At 40.4% G+C, this 22,575-nt stretch overlaps 1 protein-coding gene across 5 annotated transcripts in view; it reads right to left on the reverse strand.

Annotated features, from left to right (window-relative positions):
- dhrs7 (dehydrogenase/reductase (SDR family) member 7) overlaps positions 1-18,789 on the reverse strand; it is a 61,713-nt gene extending 42,924 nt beyond the window's left edge. For 2 of the 5 annotated variants that reach the window (XR_009644989.1, XM_060829328.1), the window contains exons 1-4: positions 18,256-18,785; positions 17,661-17,788; positions 14,478-14,630; positions 6,809-6,915 (exon numbers count right to left, since the gene is read on the reverse strand). Coding sequence is in view for 4 of the 5 variants with exons in the window: in XM_060829328.1 (XP_060685311.1) it covers positions 6,809-6,915; positions 14,478-14,630; positions 17,661-17,788; positions 18,256-18,266 (399 nt within the window). In the remaining variant the exon portion in view is untranslated. Of the gene's footprint in view, positions 1-6,808; positions 6,916-14,477; positions 14,631-17,660; positions 17,789-18,255 lie in introns of those variants that run through there. The other 3 variants (XM_060829329.1, XM_060829327.1, XM_060829330.1) reach the window with 3 other exon arrangements.
- Positions 18,790-22,575: the final 3,786 nt, after the last annotated feature.

The following is a 22,575-nucleotide window of genomic DNA, read 5'->3' on the forward strand; positions in this document are numbered from 1 at the left end:
AATTAGAAGCAAAGACAGTAAAGACAGAAGTAGATACTGTTGCAGCGGTGTCTCTGATTCCCAAATTAACAAAAAAGGGAAAAGTTAAAGGTAATGCCATTGAAGCCCACTAATATTACACTACAGACACAGAGGAAACAAGTGGTGCCACTGAAAGGCTATGTACTGGTAAAATCACAGCTAAAGGGACCAGTGTGCCAAATTGCCTCAGCACATAGTAAAGGTGTCTCCCCTGCATTATGTGGACGCTCTTGGTTACAGAAATCAAAGTTAAATTGGGGTGTAGTTGGTTGACTGGCAAACTCAAAACGATTTGGGAAGAGATTTTGTACATACATAAAAGACATCTGCAAGAGAATCCTGGGGTAATGAAAGGAGAAGAAATTAAAATTCAGTTGAAGAGGAAAGCTTGTCCAGGGAGTGTGAAGTTGCGATTGGAACCATACACCAACTGGCCAAAAAAGTGGACACAGATGTAGAACAGCTAGTGAACCTGGGAGTACTGGAACCAGTAACCAGTGAATGGACCACTCCAATCTTCTGAATTTTAAAAACTGATGATGCAGTGAGGATTGTAGTGGACTTGAAGGTCACAGTCAACTCAGCTCTATGTGTAGATCAATACACACTTCTACTCATTAAGGACATGTTCAGTGGACTGGCTGGGGAAAGGGAATTCTTAAAAATGGTTCTGCTGCAAGCCTAATTGCAGATGGGAGTCACAAAGGATTCCCAGCTGCTGCTGACAATATTGACAGATAGGGAACTATTCCACTATAAGGGGCTTCATTTTGGCATCAAGTCCACGCTAGATCTATTCTAGAATGCCATGGAACCAAATTGTGAGTAATTTGCCAAATGTTCACCGTTAGCTGGACAATATTTTAGTTACTGGATCCTCCAAATAGGAGCATTCGAAAAACCAAGAAGGTTTTAGGAGCATGGCTTACAAGTGAAAAAGGAGAGAATTTGTTTTTAAAAATAAAGGAAGATCCCCAGAGGGTACCTGGGCTAAGTAAATCAAGGGATTACACGAGGTGCCCCAGATATGGGTGTTATCACGAAGGCCCTAAATCAGATACTGTCTCAAGAGAGATCATTCTTGAGACTTATCAATTATGATGGCAAATTTGTGTCTGACCTGCTAAATCCCTGCAATGATTGCTGGAAAAGGATAGCCACGGAAAAGGCCCATTGTATTCACATTGAGGTCACTAGTCACTATTGAAAGCGGAGGAGAAGTATACCAAGTGGAAAAAGAAGAACTGGGCACTGTGCTCGGTGTTAAAAAGTTTGCATGTCTGGCAGGCACTTAGTGCTGCTGATAGACCATAAGCTGCTAACCTTCATTATTGGCCTGCACACAAGATTACTGTCAATAGCGACAGCACAATTTCAGAGATGGGCACTGGCTTGGTCAGCCAAATCATATGAAATCAGATACCGACAGTCAGAGAAGCACGGCAATGCAATGTTTTGTCAATGTTACCATTCCTGAGAAATAAGGATGTTTCCAACTGGAACCAGAAAATTATATACCTTTCCCAGGAAGGCAAGGTATCCATGCAAAATTGTTATCTCTCCCCAGTTAAGAGGAAATAAGTGCATCAAGGGAATCCTGGTGTGGTGTGAAAGAAAGAAACAGCCACAATCTACTTTTGGTGACCAAAGGTAGACTCCCAGATTGAGAAGAAAGCAATTTGATGTGAATTCTGAGCATTCGTAAGGCAGGCATCGCTGTTGTCACCCTTTCACCCATGGGAACGGCCTCAATAATCATGGTAGCTGATTCATGTCAATTTCATGAGACCAGTAGAGGGATGGATGTTACTAATAGTCAGAAGTAGCAGTAATGATGTCAGTTATCGGTTGAAGCAACAAAAGATGAACCTAGATGAAGTGTTTACCAGATTCAGGAACCCTGAACAAGTTATGAGTGACGATGGTCCACAGTTTGTGGCATAAGAATTCAAGGATTACCTGAAAAATCACAAAGTCAGATATGTGAGATCAGCTTTGTACAATCCTGTGACAAACAGCCAGGCGCAGAGATATTTTCAAATGTTGAAGCAGGCCTTAAAGCCCTCAAGTTTCTCAGCATGTACAGGAACACACCACACAATGATGACCCAGTGCTCATTAAGGAATGTTCAGCCACCAACTGAGAACCATGTTTGTGGTTGGAAGAAATCAGAGAGGTTGTCGAGTGAAATCAAGAAAGACAGACTGCTGAAAGGGCAGGAACATCATGGTCAAAGGTATTCCAAAGAGGAGAGATTGCAATGGCCTGGAATTGGATGGGAAAAACCGATCCCATCGTGGTGCTGGCTCAAATAGGTTCATTGACATATACAGTACAGACTTGGGATGAACTGGGCTGGTGGAGATATGCAGAGCAGCTGGTTGCCACACCTCACCAACTATGTTTCGGGGTGGAAGTGGTAGAAAAAGAGAGAGTGAGAGCAAGAACAAGAAAGTGTCCCTCAGAATACCAAGCCAGACCAAATGGGATCAGTGGTGTTGACCAAGTCAAGTGTCTCCGATCCCAGGTTGGATGTATCCAGGGAGGTGACAACAGTCAGAGAGGGACAAAACTGCAGAACCATAGGATCTTCTGAAGCCCGGGAGATTATGCTATAAAAAAAGGCTGAGATGAGGAGACAGTCTTCGAGAAATCGCCATTCCCTTGAGAGAATGATCATGTCATATATATTATGGAAGGATCACTTTCCACCTCTCCCCCCCCCCCCCTCCCCCCCCGCCACAATTTGTTTTGTAAATAACTGATATATTAAGAGAAATATTAAAGGGTACTGGCATTATGTATGTAGTTGGGTGTATTTTACCCTGTAGAGTAGGTCAGATGGAACAAGGGGAAGCAGTCTAAACCCAACTGTGAAGCTGAGAGGATGCATAATAAAGTATTCCCTGTTCAAGTTTTCTCTTCGTCTATCTTGAGTTAGAACATATAGAACATAGAACAATACACATTACAGCACAGTACAGGCCCTTGATATTGCGCCGACCTGAAACTAACCTGAAGCCATCTAACCTACAGTATTCCATTTTCATCCATATGTCTATCCAATGACCATTTAACTGCCCTTAAAGTTGGCGAGTTACTGTTGCAGGCAGGCCATTTCACGCCTCTACTATTCTCTGAGTAAAGAAACTACCTCTTTAATCTGTCCTATATCTATCACTCCTCAATTTAAAGCTGTGTCTCCTTGTGCTAGCCATCACCATCCGAGAAAAAGCCTCTCACTGCCCACCCTATCTAACCCTCTGATTTTCTTATATGTCTCAATTAAGTCACCTCTCAACCTTCTTCTCTCTAATGAAAACAGCCTCAAGTTCCTCAGCCTTTCCTTATAAGATTTTCCCTCCATACCAGGCAACATCCTAGTAAACCTTCTCTGAACAGTTTCCGAAACTTCCACATCCTTCCTGTAATGCAGTGACTAAAACTTTATGCAATAATCCAAGTGCAGCCGCACCAGAGTTTTATACAGCTGCAGCATGACTTCATGGCTCCGAAATTCAATCCCTCTACTAATAAAAGCCAACACACTGTGTGCCTTCTTAACATCCTTATCAACCTGGGTGGCAACTTTCACGGGTCTATGTACATGGACACCGTGATCTTTCTGTTCATCTACACTACCAAGAATCTTACCATTAGCCCAGTACTTTTTTTTCCTATTGCTCCTTCCAAAGTGAATTACCTTACACTTATCCGCTTTAAACACCATTTGCCACCTCTCAGGCCAGCTCTGCAGCTTATCCCTCTGTAACCCACAACATCCTTTGGCACTATCTACAACTCTACCAACCTTAGGGTCACCTGCAAATTTACTAACCCATTCTTCCATGCCCTCATCCAGGTGATTTATAAAAATGACAAACAGCAGTGGTTCCAAAACAGATCCTTGCAGTATACCACCATTCTATTTATGGTTCTTGAGAGCCACAAGCTATATTTTTGCTTCCTTTTTTAGCTCATAATTTGCAAGGTTTTTTTTGAACAGGTTAAACTGAAGCCCAGGATTCAGGATCTAAGTCCAGCACAAAAGATTTTATCACAGATAAGCCACAAGTTCACTGGTTGGTAATAGCTATTAATTTGACTATTACTTTCAGACTGAAGATAAATAGAGGAAATATTTACATGCTACAAACCAGAGGACCAGTATGAAACTTGTAAAAATTAAATTAAGAACTAAGTAATTAAAACAAAGATGCTGGTCCAGGCAATGTTTTGTACCTGCATGATGTGGATTCTGGAGGACCCCATTGTGGTTCATAGTGATCACATCAATAGGAGGTGTTGATTGCTCAAGGAACTCCGCTCAGAGCTGATGAGCAAGCATCTGAATTTCAAACATTGTGACACATCAGGGAGGAAAGGAGTTACCTGGGCACTATATCAGGATACAGTCACACCCCTTAGATTAACCATTTGTACATGATCAGTGGTATGCCTACTAGTGAGACTGGTAAAGGAATGCAGAAGGTAGAGGGATTTCTAATAGGTTTGAGACACTTGTTCTATGTAGATGAGAGTGGGGACTGTAGAGATGATGAGCAAACTGACCATGCCACCATGGTACAGGATGCCATTCAAGAGGGAGTAGAAAAGAGAAATGTAATTGTAATTGGGGATAATACAGTCAGGGGAATAGACATTCTCTGACCAGGATTGAGAATTCCTAAAGCCCTGTTGCCTGCATGGTGCCTGGATTCAGGATACCTCATCTGAGCTGCAAAGGAACTTCGAGTGGGAAGGGAAGACCCAGTTGTCACGGTCCATGTAGGTGCCATGAGATAGGTAGGAAGAGAAAAGAAGTTCTGCTGGGAATATGAGCAGCTAGGGACTAAATTTAAAAAAAAGAACAAAAAGACAATCTCCAGATTACTACCTGAGCCACAAATAATTTGACACAAGATCAACAAGATTAAAGAGCTAAACATGTGGTTCAAAGAGTTTAAATTCATGAGACACTGGCAAAGTATCGAGGAGGAAGCAGGACACTGTTCCAATGGGACATGCTGTGTATATCTGTGCGTGTGTGTGAGAGAGAGAAATGGAAGCAGTGATGGGGAAGGTTGGGGGGGGGGGGGGGGAGGGGCGCTCAGAGGTAAAGTGGGTGCAGTATGTAAATTAAATAAGGCAAATGAGAGTTTAATACGCACTGAATTTGGCAGGTCCGATGTTATGGGTATCGCAGAGACGTGCAAGGGCATCAGGGCCGGGAACTAAATATTCAAGGATATATGTCCTATTTGAAAGGACAGGCAGATGGGCAGAGGGGTGCAAGGATGCCTTTTTAGTAAGAAACAACATTTTTGCTATCAATTTAATATTTTGTTTCTCTAGTATTTTTGAGTCTAACACTTCTTGCTATCAATTTAATAGTGACAGTCAGAATTTGTGTGGTGTGGGTAGAGTTGAGGAACCACAAAGAGAAAAAAAAAGACCTTGAGGGGAGCTGTGCACAGACCTCCTAGCAGTAGTAAAGATGTGCGGCAGAAAATAAATCAGGAGAAAGGAAAGACACTATTACAATGATTATGGGGTACTTCTATATGCAGGTCGACTGGGGATGAATCAAGTTTGGCAACTGATTTCAAGGAAAGGAATTTATGGAAGGTCTATAAGACAGTTGTTTTCGAGTAGCTTGTAGTATAGCCCACTACAGTACAGGCAACTCTGGATTGGTGATGCGTAATGAATCGTACCTGTTTGGGGAGTTTAAGGTGAAGGAACCCCTATGGTCGAAGTGACCATGACAGAATTCACACTACAATTTGAGAGGGAGGAACTGGAATCAGATTTAACAGTATTACAATTCAGTAAAATATAACTGCAAAGACATGAGGGAGGAGATGGCCAGAGTTGACTGGAAGGAAAGCCTAGCAGGCAAGATAATGCAATAACAATGGAAGGGATTTCTGGGGGCAGTTTGGGAGATATAGCAGAAATTCATCCCAAGAAAGAAAAAACATACTTAGGATATATCAAGGCAACCACAAGGGAAGTCAGGGACTGTATGAAAGCAAAATAAAAGGCATACAATGTGGTGAAGATTTAAAAAGCAGCAGAGGATAACAGAGAAACAAAGTGGGGACGGGGAGATACGTGAAGGATGAAAGAAGGGCGCCACAGTGGCACAATGGTTAGCACTGCTGCCTCACAGTGCCAGAAAGCTGGGTTCAATTTCCGCCTCAGGTGACTCACAGGTTAAGTGAATTGGCCATGCTAAATTGCCTGTAGTGTTAGGTGAAGGGGTAAATGTAGGGGAATGGGTCTGGGTGGGTTGCGCTTCAGCGAGTCGGTGTGGATTTGTTGAGCCGAAGGTCCTGTTTCCACACTGTAAGTAATCTAATCCAGAAAAAGATGAAATGAGAGAGTAAGATAGCTTGTAATATAAAATATTGCTTGAGTTGTTTTAAATATCTAAAAATGTTAAGACAGAGGCAAGACTGGACATTGGACCACGAGAAAGTAAGGCTGGAGAAGTGGTAATGGGGAACAAAGAAATGGTGGAGAAACTGAATTGGTACTTTCCATCAATCTTCATGGTGGATGAAAACAGAAGCATACCAGAACTTAAAAAGAGTCAGAGACAGAGATAGAGAGGTTCGTGATTGTTAGGGGGATTGAGAGTTACACGGAGAAGGTGCGAAAGTGGGATAGAGAAACACATCAGTCACGACAAATGACAAAACAAACTTGATAGGCCAAATTGCCTACTTCTATTTCTGTCTTATGGTCTTATAATAAATGGAAAATCATGAGGAAACATACTTTACCAAAGTACTGGATAACACTTTTTGTCGCATCCTTGTGGGAACTGCTTACATTCAGATCAAGTAGCAGAACAAGAATGTCCTTTACTCGTAGCTTGCTATGATCTGCAAAACAAGTCACATTCACTGAGTGAATACTAAAACAAATAAATATTTTATGCTAAATCATTTCATTCTTCTGGTTTTCATTTTTAAAGCCTTGCCTAAAAAAATAGCTAAACTATAGCTATTAATAAATAGTTAAACTAAAAATCATACCATGATTAAAATTTGAAACATAACAAATTTGAACTTGAAACTTGAGACACAAAACACTCTACCCCATTTTAAAGTCTTATCCGGAGAGTTAGCAGGTAATCGTTTTGAATATTTTGCATTTCTGAAATGGGCAGTGAAATTATTTTTCCTGTCATACCTTAGGATGTCAGAACCTAGGACACTCAGACAGTGTTGAAATAATTCCACAAAATCTAGTATCCCGTCACCAAGTCATCCTTTCATTTTCACACATGCATAGTACATGACATCAGAGCTGGCTCCTGGAGTGAACAGAACTCCTGAGATTCTGGTCAGCCAGGACTCCCTGACTGGTCCAAATTAACAGCCCCAAGTAGGGAACTTTGGATTTTATGAGGTCTATCTGGCTGACCTCATTCCAATCACTGAGTGCATGCATGCAAATCCTCTGAAAGTAGCAGGACAGGTGAGTTGGTAAAAAGTGTGCCATGGAGTTTAATTTAGAATGTGAGATCATATGTAAGGCAAACCAGGGCAGGACATTTACAGTTAATGGTAAGCCCCTGAGGAGTGTTGCCGAACAAAGAGACCTAGGGGTGCTGATATATAGTTCCTCAAAAGTGGAGTTGCAGATAAACAGGGCAACGAAGACGGCATTTGGCAAGCTTGCCTTCATTGGTCAGAACATTGAATATATGAGTTGGGATACTAAACTTTTCTAAAACTGGGTTTTAGAGAGCTATGAGAAATAAGCTGGAGTAAAAGAAAGTGACTAATTAGGCAACACTGACAGGCACAATAGTCAAATAGTTTTTTCTCTTTGTCTCATTCAAAATTTGCAGGATTGCCATGAAACAAGTCTAAATTTGGAAAGTTCAAAGGGTAGAACATTGAACAGTACTGTTGATGATTGACACAAAAGCCAAATAAGAGAGTCCATATTCATGGTAAAATATACAACATGATAGCAGTTTCCAAAGGTCAGCCAACTTGATAATATTTAAGTCCTTACTGACAACAATATCCACGTGAAATCATTTTTCACATTCTTGTACAACATTTATATTTAAATATTTTCTTAATTTACAATGTAAAATTGTACATTTTAAAAAATGTTCTTTGCAAAGCAGAGATCAAGAAGAGGGTGGTGTACCTAAGAGGGCAATTCCAATCTAAACTCTTCAATTTTAATGATGTTTGATTAATCTATGATACTTGGAATATTCCCCTACTGGATGAAGAATTTCTAAGATCTAAATATTTGGAGGATCTTACAGTAAAATACTGGAAATGTAAACAAAATGAAAGTGCTCCAACAGCGTACAATGTTTCATTTATACTCCTTGCAAAAGCTCACATACCAGTCAACCATAGTTTTTGTGACGTGGGTTAATTGTTCCACTGAGTGCAGCACTGGAATGTGGTATCTCAGAAGTTGGTACCCTCTTACAACTTCTTTTTGGTGATCTTGTTCACACTTGAAAGGTGAATTTAACCCTTTAGTAAATTTTAGAAACCCTAGTCTTGTCAGGTCCATGTTTACACATTTATTCACATTTGCATGGGAGATATACATATTACAAAAATAGCATACAACACAAGGCTATGTTCCAAAAGCAAAAGTCTATACTTTACTGATAAGCTTCTAATCAACTGTTCTTAAGAGATAGTTTCCAATCTAAAATGTTACACATTTATTTATCCATATCTCTATCAACAGTGTTCACAATTTATATTCCAGGTTAGTACACATGACTATATTATCCAACCATATCACATGTTTGCATCTTCCAGCTGTGAGTAAATTAAACTTTTGGCACGTACTGACAAATACCAGACAACTTATAATTTCATCCCCTACCCCTTACCTTTCAGTCCCGCCTATTGGCTCTTGGCAAACATCCAAGTAGGCCAAATACTAGGGCCTGCATTCTGAGGCAGAAGCAGGATCACAAACTCTCACTATGGGCTTAGTCACTAAAAGCCATTGTTTATTAATTCTTTCCAAGTCCCATATAGCATAATCAATTATATAAGTCATTCTGATTGACCAAACCAAGTATGATACTGATTAGTTTAAGCACTGAATGATTCATCGCTAATTAGCTCTTCAGGGTGATGGATACTGACCAAAGTCACTACCCACTAAGGTCTGACTGGCTGACATTGTCACTGAGGAGTCCATTCTCTTCATCAGGTGTGTTATTAGTTTGCTAAAATAACTATTCTTTGCTCAAAAACTAAAGAGAAATTGCTGGAAAAACCTCAGCAAGTCTGACTGCACATGTGGAGAGAAAGCAGATTTATTTCAGGTCCAGTGACCCTTCTTCAAAGCTAATCTGAAGACTTGGACACTAAGCATTAACTTTGCTTTCTCTTTACAGATGTTGCCAGGTCAACAGTTTTGCCAGCAATTTTTTTTTGTTTCTGACATCTATCATCACTGTTTTTAAGAAAAATTAAATATTCTTTGCTTCTTTGTTAAAGAAAAAGGGAAGCTTATGTAATCTGAACTCAATGATTTTGATGTCTTGAACTCATGTCTTAATCCCAGCACATAATTGATAAAGTTCCTGCAACAATCATTAACAGTTTGTTTTTCTCTGGATTGATTATGTTGCATGAAATCTTAAAAACAGTTTAACATTCCTTATACCTTACCCAAAACAGGAAGCACATTAATTTCTACAGTTTATAATAAGGTCGATTACATCAATTCTAAAAGAAAGAGTTACATTTAATCAATTAACACATTATAACTCATAGAAAAGGGCTGATAAGCTCGAAAGTTTATCATCTCATATTTGACAATAGAAGTCTGGATTTGAAACAAAACAAACATTCTCAGTATTACAGCTGCAATTCTAAATTCCCAATATTTTTATCTTGCATTCGCAAGCTCTATGTTGGCTTAAGACCTTAAACTGATCCCACAGTTCTCAGTTGCAAGGGATTCCAAAGACTCATATTCCTCAAGAAATTCGTCCTCATCTCAGTCGTAAATTGGCACTCCTTAATTCTGAGATGATGTCCTCTTGTCCTAGAATCTCCCATGGATCCTCTCAACATTTATACTGTCAAACCCTTTAATAATCCTACTTGTTTCAATGAAGTAGAGGAGCTGGTGTTGGAATAGGGTGACCAAAGTTAAAAATCACACTACACCAGGTTATAGTCCAGCACGTTTATTTGAAAGCACTATCTTTCAGAGCGCTGCTCCTCATCAGGTATCTGATGAAGGAGTAGCGCTCCTAAAACTAGTACTTCCAAATAAACGTGCTGGATTATCATCTTTGTTGTGTGATTTTTAACTTTGTTTCAATGAAATTTGCTCTCATTCTTCTAAATTTTAATAACTATTGCTCAAAAGACAATCCCTCCATATTGGGGATCAACCTCGGTGAACATTCTCCAAACCACCTCCAATGAAATGATATATTTTCTGAACAAGGGGACACATACTGTTCAAGGTACACCGGTATCTCACCAGCAACTTGTACGGTTGCAGTAAAACCCACTTTTTCATACTCCAACCCCCATGAAATAAAGGCCAACATTCCATTAGCTTTCCTGATTATCTCCGGATTACCTGTTCCTCAGTTCTGTGTTTCATGCACAAGTAACACTCTGCCCCACCCCGTCCCTTCATACTGCAGCTTTCTGCAAATTTTCTCCATTTAAATAATATTGTTCGTTATTCTTCCTTCCAATATGAACAACTTCACATCTTCCCACATTGTACTCCATTTACCAACATTTTGCTCACTTAACCTACCAATGTCTCTGAAAACTATCCCCTCTTGCAACCTGCTTTTTCACCTATTTGGATACAATATATTTGCTTCCCTTCTCCAAGTCCACAGCAAATACTGATGAGAAATGTGAGATTCTAAATGAATCTATTTCCTGTGGTTCAAACAGTAACATGCAAGCCCTGAACTCTCGCTACGTCACTTTCATAAGAGTCCCATTTGCCATACATTGTTTTACCTACAAAGAGGCTCCCCCAATCAACTTTTGGACATTCCTGTCTAATACCATTAAAATTGACCTTCCTTCAATTTAGAACTTTAGCTTGTGGACCAGGCCATCGTTTACCAAAACTACTTTAAAATTAAGAATTATAGTCACTGGTCCCAAACTGCTCCCCACAGAAGCCTCAGACACTTGCCTTGCGAATTTTCCAAAATTTTGCCTCTTCGTAGTTGGGCCATCTACATATCAATTGAGAAATTTTTCAAGAACACTAAACTCAGCTCCATCCAAGCCCTTAACACTACATCAATCCCAATCCACATCGGGAAAGTTAAAATCCCATACTACTATCCTTACAGCTGTGATCTCCCTACATATTTGCTCTCAAATTTTTCACTGACTGCGGGAGGGCCCATAGTACAATCCAATCAAAGTGATCACCCACCTTATTTCTTAGAGGATATTCCATGGGAATCGTCCAGTGAGTCTATATGGGTGGAACAAACTATTGCTGTGACTTTTCCCCAAATTGAAAACAATTCCTACTCCTCTCTTGCCTCCCCTTCTATCCTTCCTATGTAGCATCTTTTTTAGGTTAGATTAGACTTACAGTGTGGAAACAGGCCCTTCGGCCCAACAAGTCCACACCGACCCGCCGAAGCGCAACCCACCCATACCCCTACATTTACCCCTTACCTAACACTACGGGCAATTTAGCATGGCCAATTCACCTGATCCGCACATCTTTGGACCGTGGGAGGAAACCGGAGCACCCGGAGGAAACCCACGCAGACACGGGGAGAACGTGCAAACTCCACACAGTCAGTCGCCTGAGTCGGGAATTGAACCCGGGTCTACAGGCGCTGTGAGGCAGCAGTGCTAACCACTGTGCCACCGTGCCGCCCACTGCTGTGCCCTAAAATATCGTGCTGCTAGTCCTGTCCATCCCTCGGCCACGTTTCTGTAAAAAGCTATGATACCCCAGTCCCATGTTCCCATCCAGCCCTGAGTTCGTCTGCCTTTCCTGTCAGGTCCCTTGCATTGAAATAAACGCAGTTTAATCACTCAGTCTTCCCTTGTTTCCTGCTGTATTCTTGCCTGCTTTGTCTGGTTAACATGCTGTAAACTTCTATATAAGCCTCAATCTTCTTTTTGAAAAATATGTTTAAATTTAAACTGGTTTAAAATCTCACCTATATTACAAAGATATGACAACTTTTAACAACCAAATGAACAGGAATATATTCAAGACTACACCACAGAGGGTTAACATTTAACTCAGGGAGAAATTCACATTCAAACCAAAGCTTTTCATCAACACAGTACAATAACAAGCTTCTTACTTTCTTACAAGATGATTGCTATTTTTCCTTTTACACAACTAAACTGGTTGCCTCCTAACCACTTACTTCCAATTTCAGTGTTTAAGTTTCACTTTAGATAGTCAGAGATGTACAGCACAGAAACAGATTCTTCAGTCCAACTAGTCCATGCTGAACAGATATCCTAAATTAATCTCGTCCCATTTGCCAGCATCTGGCCAATATACCTCTAAACACTTCCTATTCATATTTCCATCCAGATACCATTTACCATTTCCTCTGGCAGCTCATTCCATACATGAAAAAGTTGTTCCTTAAGTCCCTTTTAAATCTTTCTCCTCTCACCCGAAACCTATGCCCTCTAATTCTCTGGACTCCCCCACCCCCAGGGAAAAGACCTTGTCTATTTACCCTATCCATGCCCCTCATGATTGTATAAACTTCTATAAGGTCACCCCTCAGCCTCCGACAATCCAGGGAAATAGCCCCAGCCTATTCAGCCTCTCCCTTTAGCTCAAACCCTCCAATTCTGGCAACGTCCTTGTAAATCTTTTCTGAATCCTTTCAAGTTTCACAATATCCCCCCGAAAGTAGGGAGACCAGAATTTCACAAAATATTCCAGAAGTGGCCTAAACAATGTCCTGTGCAGCTACAACATGACCTCCCAACTCCTGTATAGGAGTGAGATACACAAATTATTCTAAATTCCAGAAACACCAGCTATAGTACATAGTAATGATACAGGAGTTTGTCTCCACTCATCTGGAGTATGATCAATACCTGTTGTTTGAAGAATTGCCCTTTTAATTCCAATATCCTAGATTTCAACAGAGAATGATCTGCTGTTTAACTTTATCTAAGGAACATCCTGTTCTGGGACGCTCATGACCTGGATTGACTGCCTTTTTGCGACCTACTCAGACTGAAGACTCGATTTTTCCAAGTCCCTCTAATACACACCCATGTTCTGCCAAACTCCAACTTTGTAAAACTTCAGGTCCCCAACCTGGCTCAGTGATCCCAATTCAGATCTTATTGGTCTCGTTCGTCTAAGATCCCCACCTGATGTCAAGCCACCCCAAAAGGTAATGGCTGATCTGAGCCACATCAGCCTAGTAAGTGAGATATTAAACATTTTTTCCCCACTTAGACCAGACTAGACTCGAGTTATTTAAAAGTTTATTCATGCAAGCATCAGAGATGAATAAATCAAAAAATGGCATATTGCTGGAAATCTTTATTACAAAACCAAAACTCTTATATTTTTACAGATAAGGCTTCTGACCAACTATTTCTACAGATAATTTCCAAAACATTACATTTTTACTTATATAAATATCTAACAATAATAAGTCTACATACCAATGTGGCACGCATAACAGCTTGATCCAATCATATTCAAACTAATACATATGATTATGTTATTCAATCATATAATCATCTTGTAGTTGAAAGTATATCTAACTGAAAACCTGTACTGTCTCTTTGACCCCTTTCTAGACTGATGGGTTATCATACCCCATTTATCACTGAGCACAGTGGTGAGCAACACACTGCAGGAAACTCCAATTACATGCAGACTGACAGTTATGATCTCAGCATTGCTATTAACAAAATCACTGCCTATACAAGCCATTGCAAGCCATGCCAAACCTACACCATTGCAAGCCATGCAGACAGAGATAATTGGATAAGGGTGATACTGCTCTTTATTTCTTAACAATTAGATCAAGAGGATGGTGACAGCTTTCTTCATGTAAATGACGCCTGGGCTTGAAAGATTTAAGGAGAAACTGAGGACTGCAGATGCTGGAGATCAGAATTGAAATCTGTGGCGTTGGAAAAGCATATCAGGTCAGGCAGCATCCGAGGAGCAGGAGAATAGAGGAAAAATGAAAAAAAAGTCTAGAGTTTCAACCGCAGCGAAGAAAGATAATTTCAGACAGTTCACAAGAAGAAACTTTACTTACATCCGTTACAAATGCTGATAGTGCTAAACTTATTACACAACCCTTCAACTCTATTTCAATCTCTAAGGATAGTGAACAGCACAACTAATTAATTTCCTTTAGTTTACATACTAAATTTACTTTTCCAATAATCCATACGATCATTAAAAATATTTTACTTACCAAGGCAGTTTTGTTTAACTCGTTCCAGTTCAGCAACTCTCCTAGCAGATAGCACCAAAAAAGCTCCTAATTTTGCTAGTTGATATGCCAGCTCCTCTCCAATTCCAGAAGAGGCCCCCGTTATCCATACCACTTTCTTGTAGAGTTTGTCTTCTATTGAATATTAAATATCTAGCTTGTAAATATTATTCCTTGACTATCAAAAATATTTTTACAAACTATTAATTTCCATTCATGAATAAGTCCTGAGTCTTAATGATAGCAGAAATAATTCAAATAAAGACGCCTAGATCTTGCATTTTTGTCGATGTAAAACAAATACTCAAGATTGGAAAATTGTGTAGGCATCTACCACAACAGATCACTGCATACCAAAGATGAGTTTCTTAGAGGAGTGCAGCTCCAATCAAGAAGCTCAGCACTATCCAGAAAAAAAAGCTGTGTGATCAATTGACACACCACCCATTTACATTTACTTCCTTCATCAATGTATAATGGCAATAATGTGTGCCATCTCCAAGGTGCACTGCAATAACTCACCAAGGCTCCTTCTGCAGCACCTTCCAAATCCACCTCCATGCAATAGTATCCCACTACCTTGATGCAAGGTGTCACATTTACATAAATATAAACAATTATTTATTTGAGAATTTGGATTTTGAACTAGTGGCACATGGGTTTTGGTCTGCATGTACAACAGTAGTGTAATGAACAACTTGTCAGTACTTTGGGAGCTATGAAGATTTAAAAGCCAATGTAAAAGGGATGATAATGGTAATTTGTTTGCATAGGGACAGTTTTACAAGCAGACAAAATAAAATAGTAGAGGTGCATGAGCTTGTCTTCAATTTGGCAATGTAAAGGATTTGTTTTTGGCTTAAGGGGTAAACTCATTGCTGGGGAAGGTTTTGTTTTCAGTTCACAGATATCCTGAAGGAAGTTACATGTAAGAAACACACACAAACCTGAAAAAGAAAGATGGTTTAGAATTGTTGAGAAATGGTTTACTTCACTGTTAAAAAAAAATCAGTGTGGAAGTTGCAGATCAAAAGTCTTTGGTTAAATCCTGAAATAGTTACTTGAAGCTAAGTTAGTTAGTTGTGGAACTAACCAAGGAAAAGAAATTACTAAATTGGGAATTGAAAAGAAACAGCCATGTTCAAAGCTATAGATGTCATTCGCACAAAATGACATTTTCTACCATACTGAGATAGAAGGGATTGTATTTTTGTGTAATTCAAAATCTTTCAAATTGTGTTATATGTAAATAGCTTGGTCAACCTTTATTTCACAAACTTCTGTTTGTTTGTTAAAACCAGATCTACATTATTGCAGGCTTATGTGTCAGTGAAAGATCACCGTAACTTATTTTTAAAAAAATCTATCAAGCCAGATTTCAGTCTGAAATGTGACTAGCTAGTAATAGCATCAACTAGGATTTGGGACTCTTGTGGAATTTGAATACACTGGATTAATTATTCTGAAAAAAGGTCACTAGACCCAAAATATTAACTCTGCTTTCTCTCCACATTTGTTGCCAGTCTTGCGAAGCTTATCCAGCAATTTCTGTCTTTGTTTCAGAGTTTCAGCATCTGCAGTTCTTTCGATTTTTATTTATCAACATGTAGACTGAGCTGGAGAGATTCAGCCCAAGAAAGAGACAAGATAGCCTGGGATGGTTTTCCTTAGAATAGAGAATGAAGAATAGAATATAATATAATATAGGGAGACTTAAAGGTTTACAAAGCTATGAGGGACCACATAGGGGATGGTTAACCTCATGTACCCTTAGCCTTAAGGTAAGGAGCTGCAGGTTTATGCAGGGAACTCTGCCTAATAGAGTGGTAGGAACACTCAAGGCATTTTAGTAATATTTAGTTAAGCTTGTGAAATATCATAGCATACAAGACTACAGGCCATGTGCTAGAAAATGAATTAGAATAGATAGGTGCTTGATGACTGGCAAACTTTAGCTGATAACTTAGCCATGGGCCATAATAAACTTGACAGTAATTGTTAGTGGACTATTTGATTGAAAGCAGAGAGTTGTGCACAATGACAACATAACTATTGAGTACAGGAGTTGGGAGGTCATGTTGCAGCTGTACAGGACATTGGTTAGGCCACTGTTGGAATATTGCATGCAATTCTGGTCTCCTTCCAATCGGAAAGATGTTGTGAAAGGTTCAGAAAAGATTTACAAGGATGTTGCCAGGGTTGGAGGATTTGAGCTATAGGGAGAGGCTGAACAGGTTGGGGCTTTTTTTCCCTGGAGCATCAGAGGCTGAGGAGTGACCTTATAGAGGTTTACAAAATTAAGAGGGGCATGGATAGGATAAATAGACAAAGTCTTTTCCCTGGGATTGGGAGTCCAGAAGTAGAGGGCATAGGTTTAGGGTGAGAGGGGAAAGATATAAGAGACCTAAGGGGCAACTTTTTCACACAGCGAGTGGTACGTGTATGGAATGAGTTGCCAGAGGAAGTGGTACAATTGCAACATTTAAAAGGCATTTGGATGGGTATAGGAATAGGAAGGGTTTGGAAGGATATGGGCTGAGTGCTGGCAGGTGGGACTACATTGGGTTGGGATATCTGGTCAGCATGGAAGGGTTTGTTTCCATGCTGTACATCTCTATGACTCTGTGACGTTATAAATGCCAAGATTGTGAATGACATGAAAATTGATGTTAATGTTATGAACTGCCAGATGAACTTGACTTTTCTTCACAGATTGTGCCTTATATGGGTTGAAACTATGGAGAGTTACTGCAGTTCCTAGATTTCCCTCCAGGATGGTATCAGGAACGTTCCTGGATTTTTAAACTACTTAATCCAGGATAACGGAGTTCATTGTGAAATTCCTAATGCTATTAGGCTGAAATTTGCCAATTAATATGAACCAAGTATTACATTTGGATGTTTTCATTACGTCACTTGAACATCAAAGAATATGGGGAAATGATAGAAGTATACAGAATTATGACCGGCATGGTTACTTAAGAGTTTTTTTCCCAGGTTGGGGACATAGTTTAAGGTAGAAAGTTTAAAGGATGGAAATTTGCCAATAAAAGTAGAGTTCAGTGAAATCTAAAGTGAGTTTGTATTGGTGCAATGATTAATTTTTACAACATTGTTTGAAGTAGATTAATTACTGAACATAGAAGTAAAATTAAATCTCTGTACCTGGCTTGTTTCCAAAACATTCACACCATAACAATGTCAAATCTCCATCAGCTCTCAAGAATCGAATAAACTGCACGAACACGTAAACCACTAGACAGTAACACAGTAATGATAAGAGATCCATTGTCCTAGTGTTTGATAAAATAAAGAAAAGCTATGTGAATTAAACGAATCAAAACGTAACATTTAAACTTAATTCCCATTTCTTCACTAGTGACCTATAAAGCATAAACACGCCTCATCAAATTAAGTTTAAGTGCAGTTTAAACCAGAAGTCAAAATATATTATGTATTATACATCTTTTGCTCTGTTCGGATTGCTATTTGTGAATTATAACTACGCTTGCTACAATATTCTTACATCGAATATCAAGTTTTCCTATCTAGTGATGCTTAATAGTTTGTTCAAATAAATGTTAATGTTGAGTTACGTGGTTTACTAACTTTATCCAATTGTTTCCAAATTAGCGCTTTTAAAATGCAGTAAACCGTGTAATGAATTTGTACAATCGTTTCCTGTACGAATGTGCCAATTCAACAGAAAAAAAACCTGAAGTACGACAACGTTAGAAATTTCAAATAAAGAACAACTTACGCTGAGATCATACATTCAACTTATCAGAAGGTCCCTCGGCGCTTCACGGCAGCGTCAACGAACAAAATTTGACAGCAAGGCAGAAAGCAATATGTTAAAATGCCTATCCAAATGTTTAGTTTGTCAGGAAGGTGTTGAAAGTAGGTGGGGTTTAGAGCAAGCGCACGAAAGTTTAAGAATCCAATGCGGTAAGGCCACCAATATCATAGGCAGATAGGAAGTTAATCAAACTAATTTTATCGACCGAGTTGTTATCTATTTTTTATGAAGCTTTCGTCCCAGTAAGAAAATCGCCTTTGCATTTTTCTCAGTCGTGAAATTCCGAAACTCAGGCTGTCGGTCTTTGTCTACCTGAGAGTAAACAATTTTTAATATCTGAGCCTCAGGAATGATCCACCTTCTATTCGATCAATATTACATCCGGGACTCGATCCACCGGTTCCAGCCCGCGAAATTCAAACCTTGCGGGAAGCTCGAGGCTGCGATGATGACAGCACGTGCCCATTCGACCCAGCGATGGTGACAGCACGTGCCCATTCGACCCATCCTGTCAGCGTCTAATCTCTGCGGGGGGATGGGATCCTGCAAACCCTGTACCAACCCCCTGAAGCGCTTTCTGTCTCCATCACACCCTCCGGCAAGTAATCAGCATTCCAAATGCGAAACATTCGCTACGGCGAAAACATAATTTCTCTCGTCGTGATCTTGCCAATCTTACCACAAACACGGTGGCGTTACTTTCACATTCCATGTCGTTAAAAATCACACGACACCAGGTTAGAGTCCAACAGGTTTATTTGGAAGCACTAGCTTTACCATGGCCATGGAGAGAGATACAAACAGATAGTATATGAACGTATTTAATTGAAGGAGAGGAAATTACACTGCTATTAAACAGGAGCTGTGGAGTATAAACTGGGAACAATTGTTCTACGGGAAATGCACAACACAAATGTGGAGGCTATTTAAGGAGCACTTACTGTGAGTGTTGGATAACTTTGTCTCACTGAAACAGGCAAGGTTGTAAGGTAAAGGAGGCTTGGAATAACAAGAGAAGAGGAGCTTCTCGTCAAGAGGAAGAAGGAGGCTTACTTAAGGTTGAGGCAGCAAGGACCTGACACAGCTTTAGAGGATTACAGGGTAGCTAGGAAAGAACTCAAAAATGGACTGAGGAGAGCTAGGAGGGGTCTTGAGAAAGCCTTGGCAAGAAGGATGAGGGAAAACTCAAACCCATTCTACATATGTGAGGAATAAAAGAATGATCAGAGAGAGAGTAGGGACAATCAGGACAATGGAGGGAACTTGTGCATGGAGTCTGAAGAGGTAAGGGAGACCCTAAATGAGTTTTTTGCTTCAGTATTCAATAGAGAGAGGGACCTTGTTGATCGTGAGAACACCATGGACCAGGTTAAGAGGTTTGAACAGATATTGAGGAAGTGGATGTGCTGGAAATCCTGCGAAGCATCATGACAGATCAGTCCCCAGGGCCAGACCAGATATAACTAAGGTTAATACGGGAAGCAAAGAATGAGATTGCTGCGCCTCTGACAATGATCTTTGCACCCTCACTCTACACGGGAGTCGTATCAGAAGAGTGGAGGGAGGTGAATATTGTTCCTCTGTTCAAGAAAGGGAATAGGGAAATCCCTGGGAATTACAGACCAGTCAGTTTTATGTCTGTGGTAAGCAAGGTACTGGAAAGGATTCCGAGAGATAGGATTTATGACTATTTAGAAAAATATAGTTTGATTAAAGATAGTAAGCATGGTTTTGTGAGGGGCAGGTCATGCCTCACAAGCCTGATTGAGTTCTTTGAGGATTTAGGGTGTAGGTTTGCTCACTGAGCTGTAGGTTTGATATCCAGGCATTTCATTACCTGGCTAGGTAACATCATCAGTGGCGACCTCCAAGTGTAGCGAAGCTGTTGTCCCCTGCTTTCTATTTATATGTTTGTCCTGGATGGGGTTCCTGGGGTTTGTGGTAATGTCATTTTCTGTTCGTTTTCTGAGGGGTTGATAGATGGTATCTAGATCTAAGTGTTTGTTTATGGTGTTGTGGTTGGAGTGCCAGGCCTCTAGGAATTCTCTGGCATGTCTTTGCTTAGCCTGTCCCAGGATAGATGTGTTGTCCCAGTCGAAATGGTGTTTTTTTTTCCCTCCGTGTGTAGGGCTACGAGGGAGAGAGGGTCATGTCTTTTTGTGGCTAGCTGGTGTTCGTGTATCCTGGTGGCTAACTTTTTTCCTGTTTGTCCTACGTAGTGTTTGTGGCAGTCCTTGCATGGAATTTTGTAGACGATGTTGGTTTTGTCCATGGGTTGTACTGGGTCTTTTAAATTTGTTAATTTTTGTTTAAGAGTGTTGGTGGGTTTGTGTGCTACTAGGATTTCGAGGGGTCTTAGTAGTCTGGCTGTCATTTCTGAAACTTCTTTGATGTATGGTAAGGTGGTTAGGGTTTCTGGCTGTGTTTGGTCTGCTTGTCGTGGTTTGTTCTTGAGGAATCTGTGGACTGTATTTTTTGAGTATCCGTTCTTCTTGAATATGTTGTATAGGTAGTTCTCCTCTGTTTTCCAAAGTTCGTCCGTGCTGCAGTGTGAGGTGGCTCGTTGGAATAGTGTTCTGATACAGCTTCGTTTGTGTGTGTTGGGATGGTTGCTGGTGTAGTTAAGTATTTGGTCAGTGTTTGTCGGTTTTCTGTATATGCAGGTTTGTAGTTCTCCGTTGTTTGTTCTTTCGATTGTGACGTCCAGGAATGCGAGTTTGTTGTCGGTTTCTTCCTCCTTGATGAACTTTATGCCTGTGAGGATGTGATAAGATAAGTTGACAAAGGTCTAGCAGTGAATGTGAAGTATATGGATTTCAGTAAGGCATTTGATAAGATTCCCCATGGTAGGCTCATTCAGAAAGTTAGGAGGTATGGAACACAGGAAAATTTGGCTGTCTGGATACAAAATTGACTGGCCGAAAGAAGGCAGCGAGTGATAGTGGATGGAAAATATTGCACCTGGAGGTAGGTGACCAATGGTGTCCCGCAGGGATCTGTTCTTGGGCCTTTGCTCTTTGTAGTTTTTAAAAATAACTTGGATGAAGAAGTGTAAGGGTGCGTTAGTAATTTTGCTGATGACACAAAGGTCAGTGGTGCGGTAGATAGTGTCAAGGGCTGTTGCAGGCGACAACAAGACATTGACAGGATGCAGAGGCGGACTGAGAAGTGGCAGATGGAGTACAACCTGGATAAACGCAAAGTGATTAATTTTTGGAAGGTCGAATTTGAATGCTGAATACAGGGTTAAAGACAGGATTCTTCACAGTGATGAGGAACAGTGGGATCTTGGGTCCATGTACATAGACCCCTCAAAGCTGCCACCCAAGTTGATAGGGTTGTTAAGAACTGAAAAATGTGTTGCTGGAAAAGCTCAGCAGGTCAGGCAGCATCCAAGGAGCAGGAGAATCAATGTTTCGGGCATAAGCCCTTCTTCCTGAAGAAGGGCTTATGCCCAAAACATCTATTCTCCTGCTCCTTGGATGCTGCCTGACCTGCTGCGCTTTTCCAGCAACACATTTTTCAGCTCTGATCTCCAGCATCTGCACTCCTCACTTTCTCAGGGTTGTTAAGAAGTCATATAGTGTTTTGGCTTTCATTAATAGGGGGATTGAGCTTAAGAGCCACGAGCTTTTGCTGCAGCTCTATCAATCTCTGGTTAGACCACACTTGGAATATTGCATCCAGTTCTAGTTGCCTCATTATACAAAGGATGTATATGGTTTAGCGAGGGAGCAGAGGAGATTTACCAAGATGCTGCCTGGATAGATGGGCTTGTCTTATGAACAGAGGTTGAGTGAACTAGGGCTTTTCACACTGGAGAAACGAAGGGAGGTGACTTGATAGAGGTGCTCAAGGTAATGAGATGCATACATAGAAGAGATAGCGAGAGACTTTTCCCCAGGGCAGAAATGGCTGTCACAAGGGGTCATAATTTTAAGGTGATTGGAGGAAGGTACAAGGGAGATGTCAGAGGTAGGTTCTTTACACAGAGTGTGGTAGGTGCGTGGAATACACTGCCAGTGGTGGTAATAGAGTCAGAGACATTAGGGTCATTTAAATGATTGCTGGACAAGCACATGGATGGCAGTACATTGAAGTGTGTGTTGGTTAGGTTGATCTTAGATTAAGATAAATGCTTGGCACAACATCATGGGCCAAAGGGCCTGTACTGTGCTGCTATGTTTTATGCCCGAAATGTTGACTCTACTGCTCCTTGCATGCTGCCTGACCTGCTCTGCTTTTCCAGCACCACACTCTTCTATCCTTCCTTCATACAAG

Source organism: Hemiscyllium ocellatum, chromosome 8 (genome assembly GCF_020745735.1).
Source record: "Hemiscyllium ocellatum isolate sHemOce1 chromosome 8, sHemOce1.pat.X.cur, whole genome shotgun sequence".
NCBI classification, from domain to species: Eukaryota; Metazoa; Chordata; class Chondrichthyes; order Orectolobiformes; family Hemiscylliidae; genus Hemiscyllium; species Hemiscyllium ocellatum.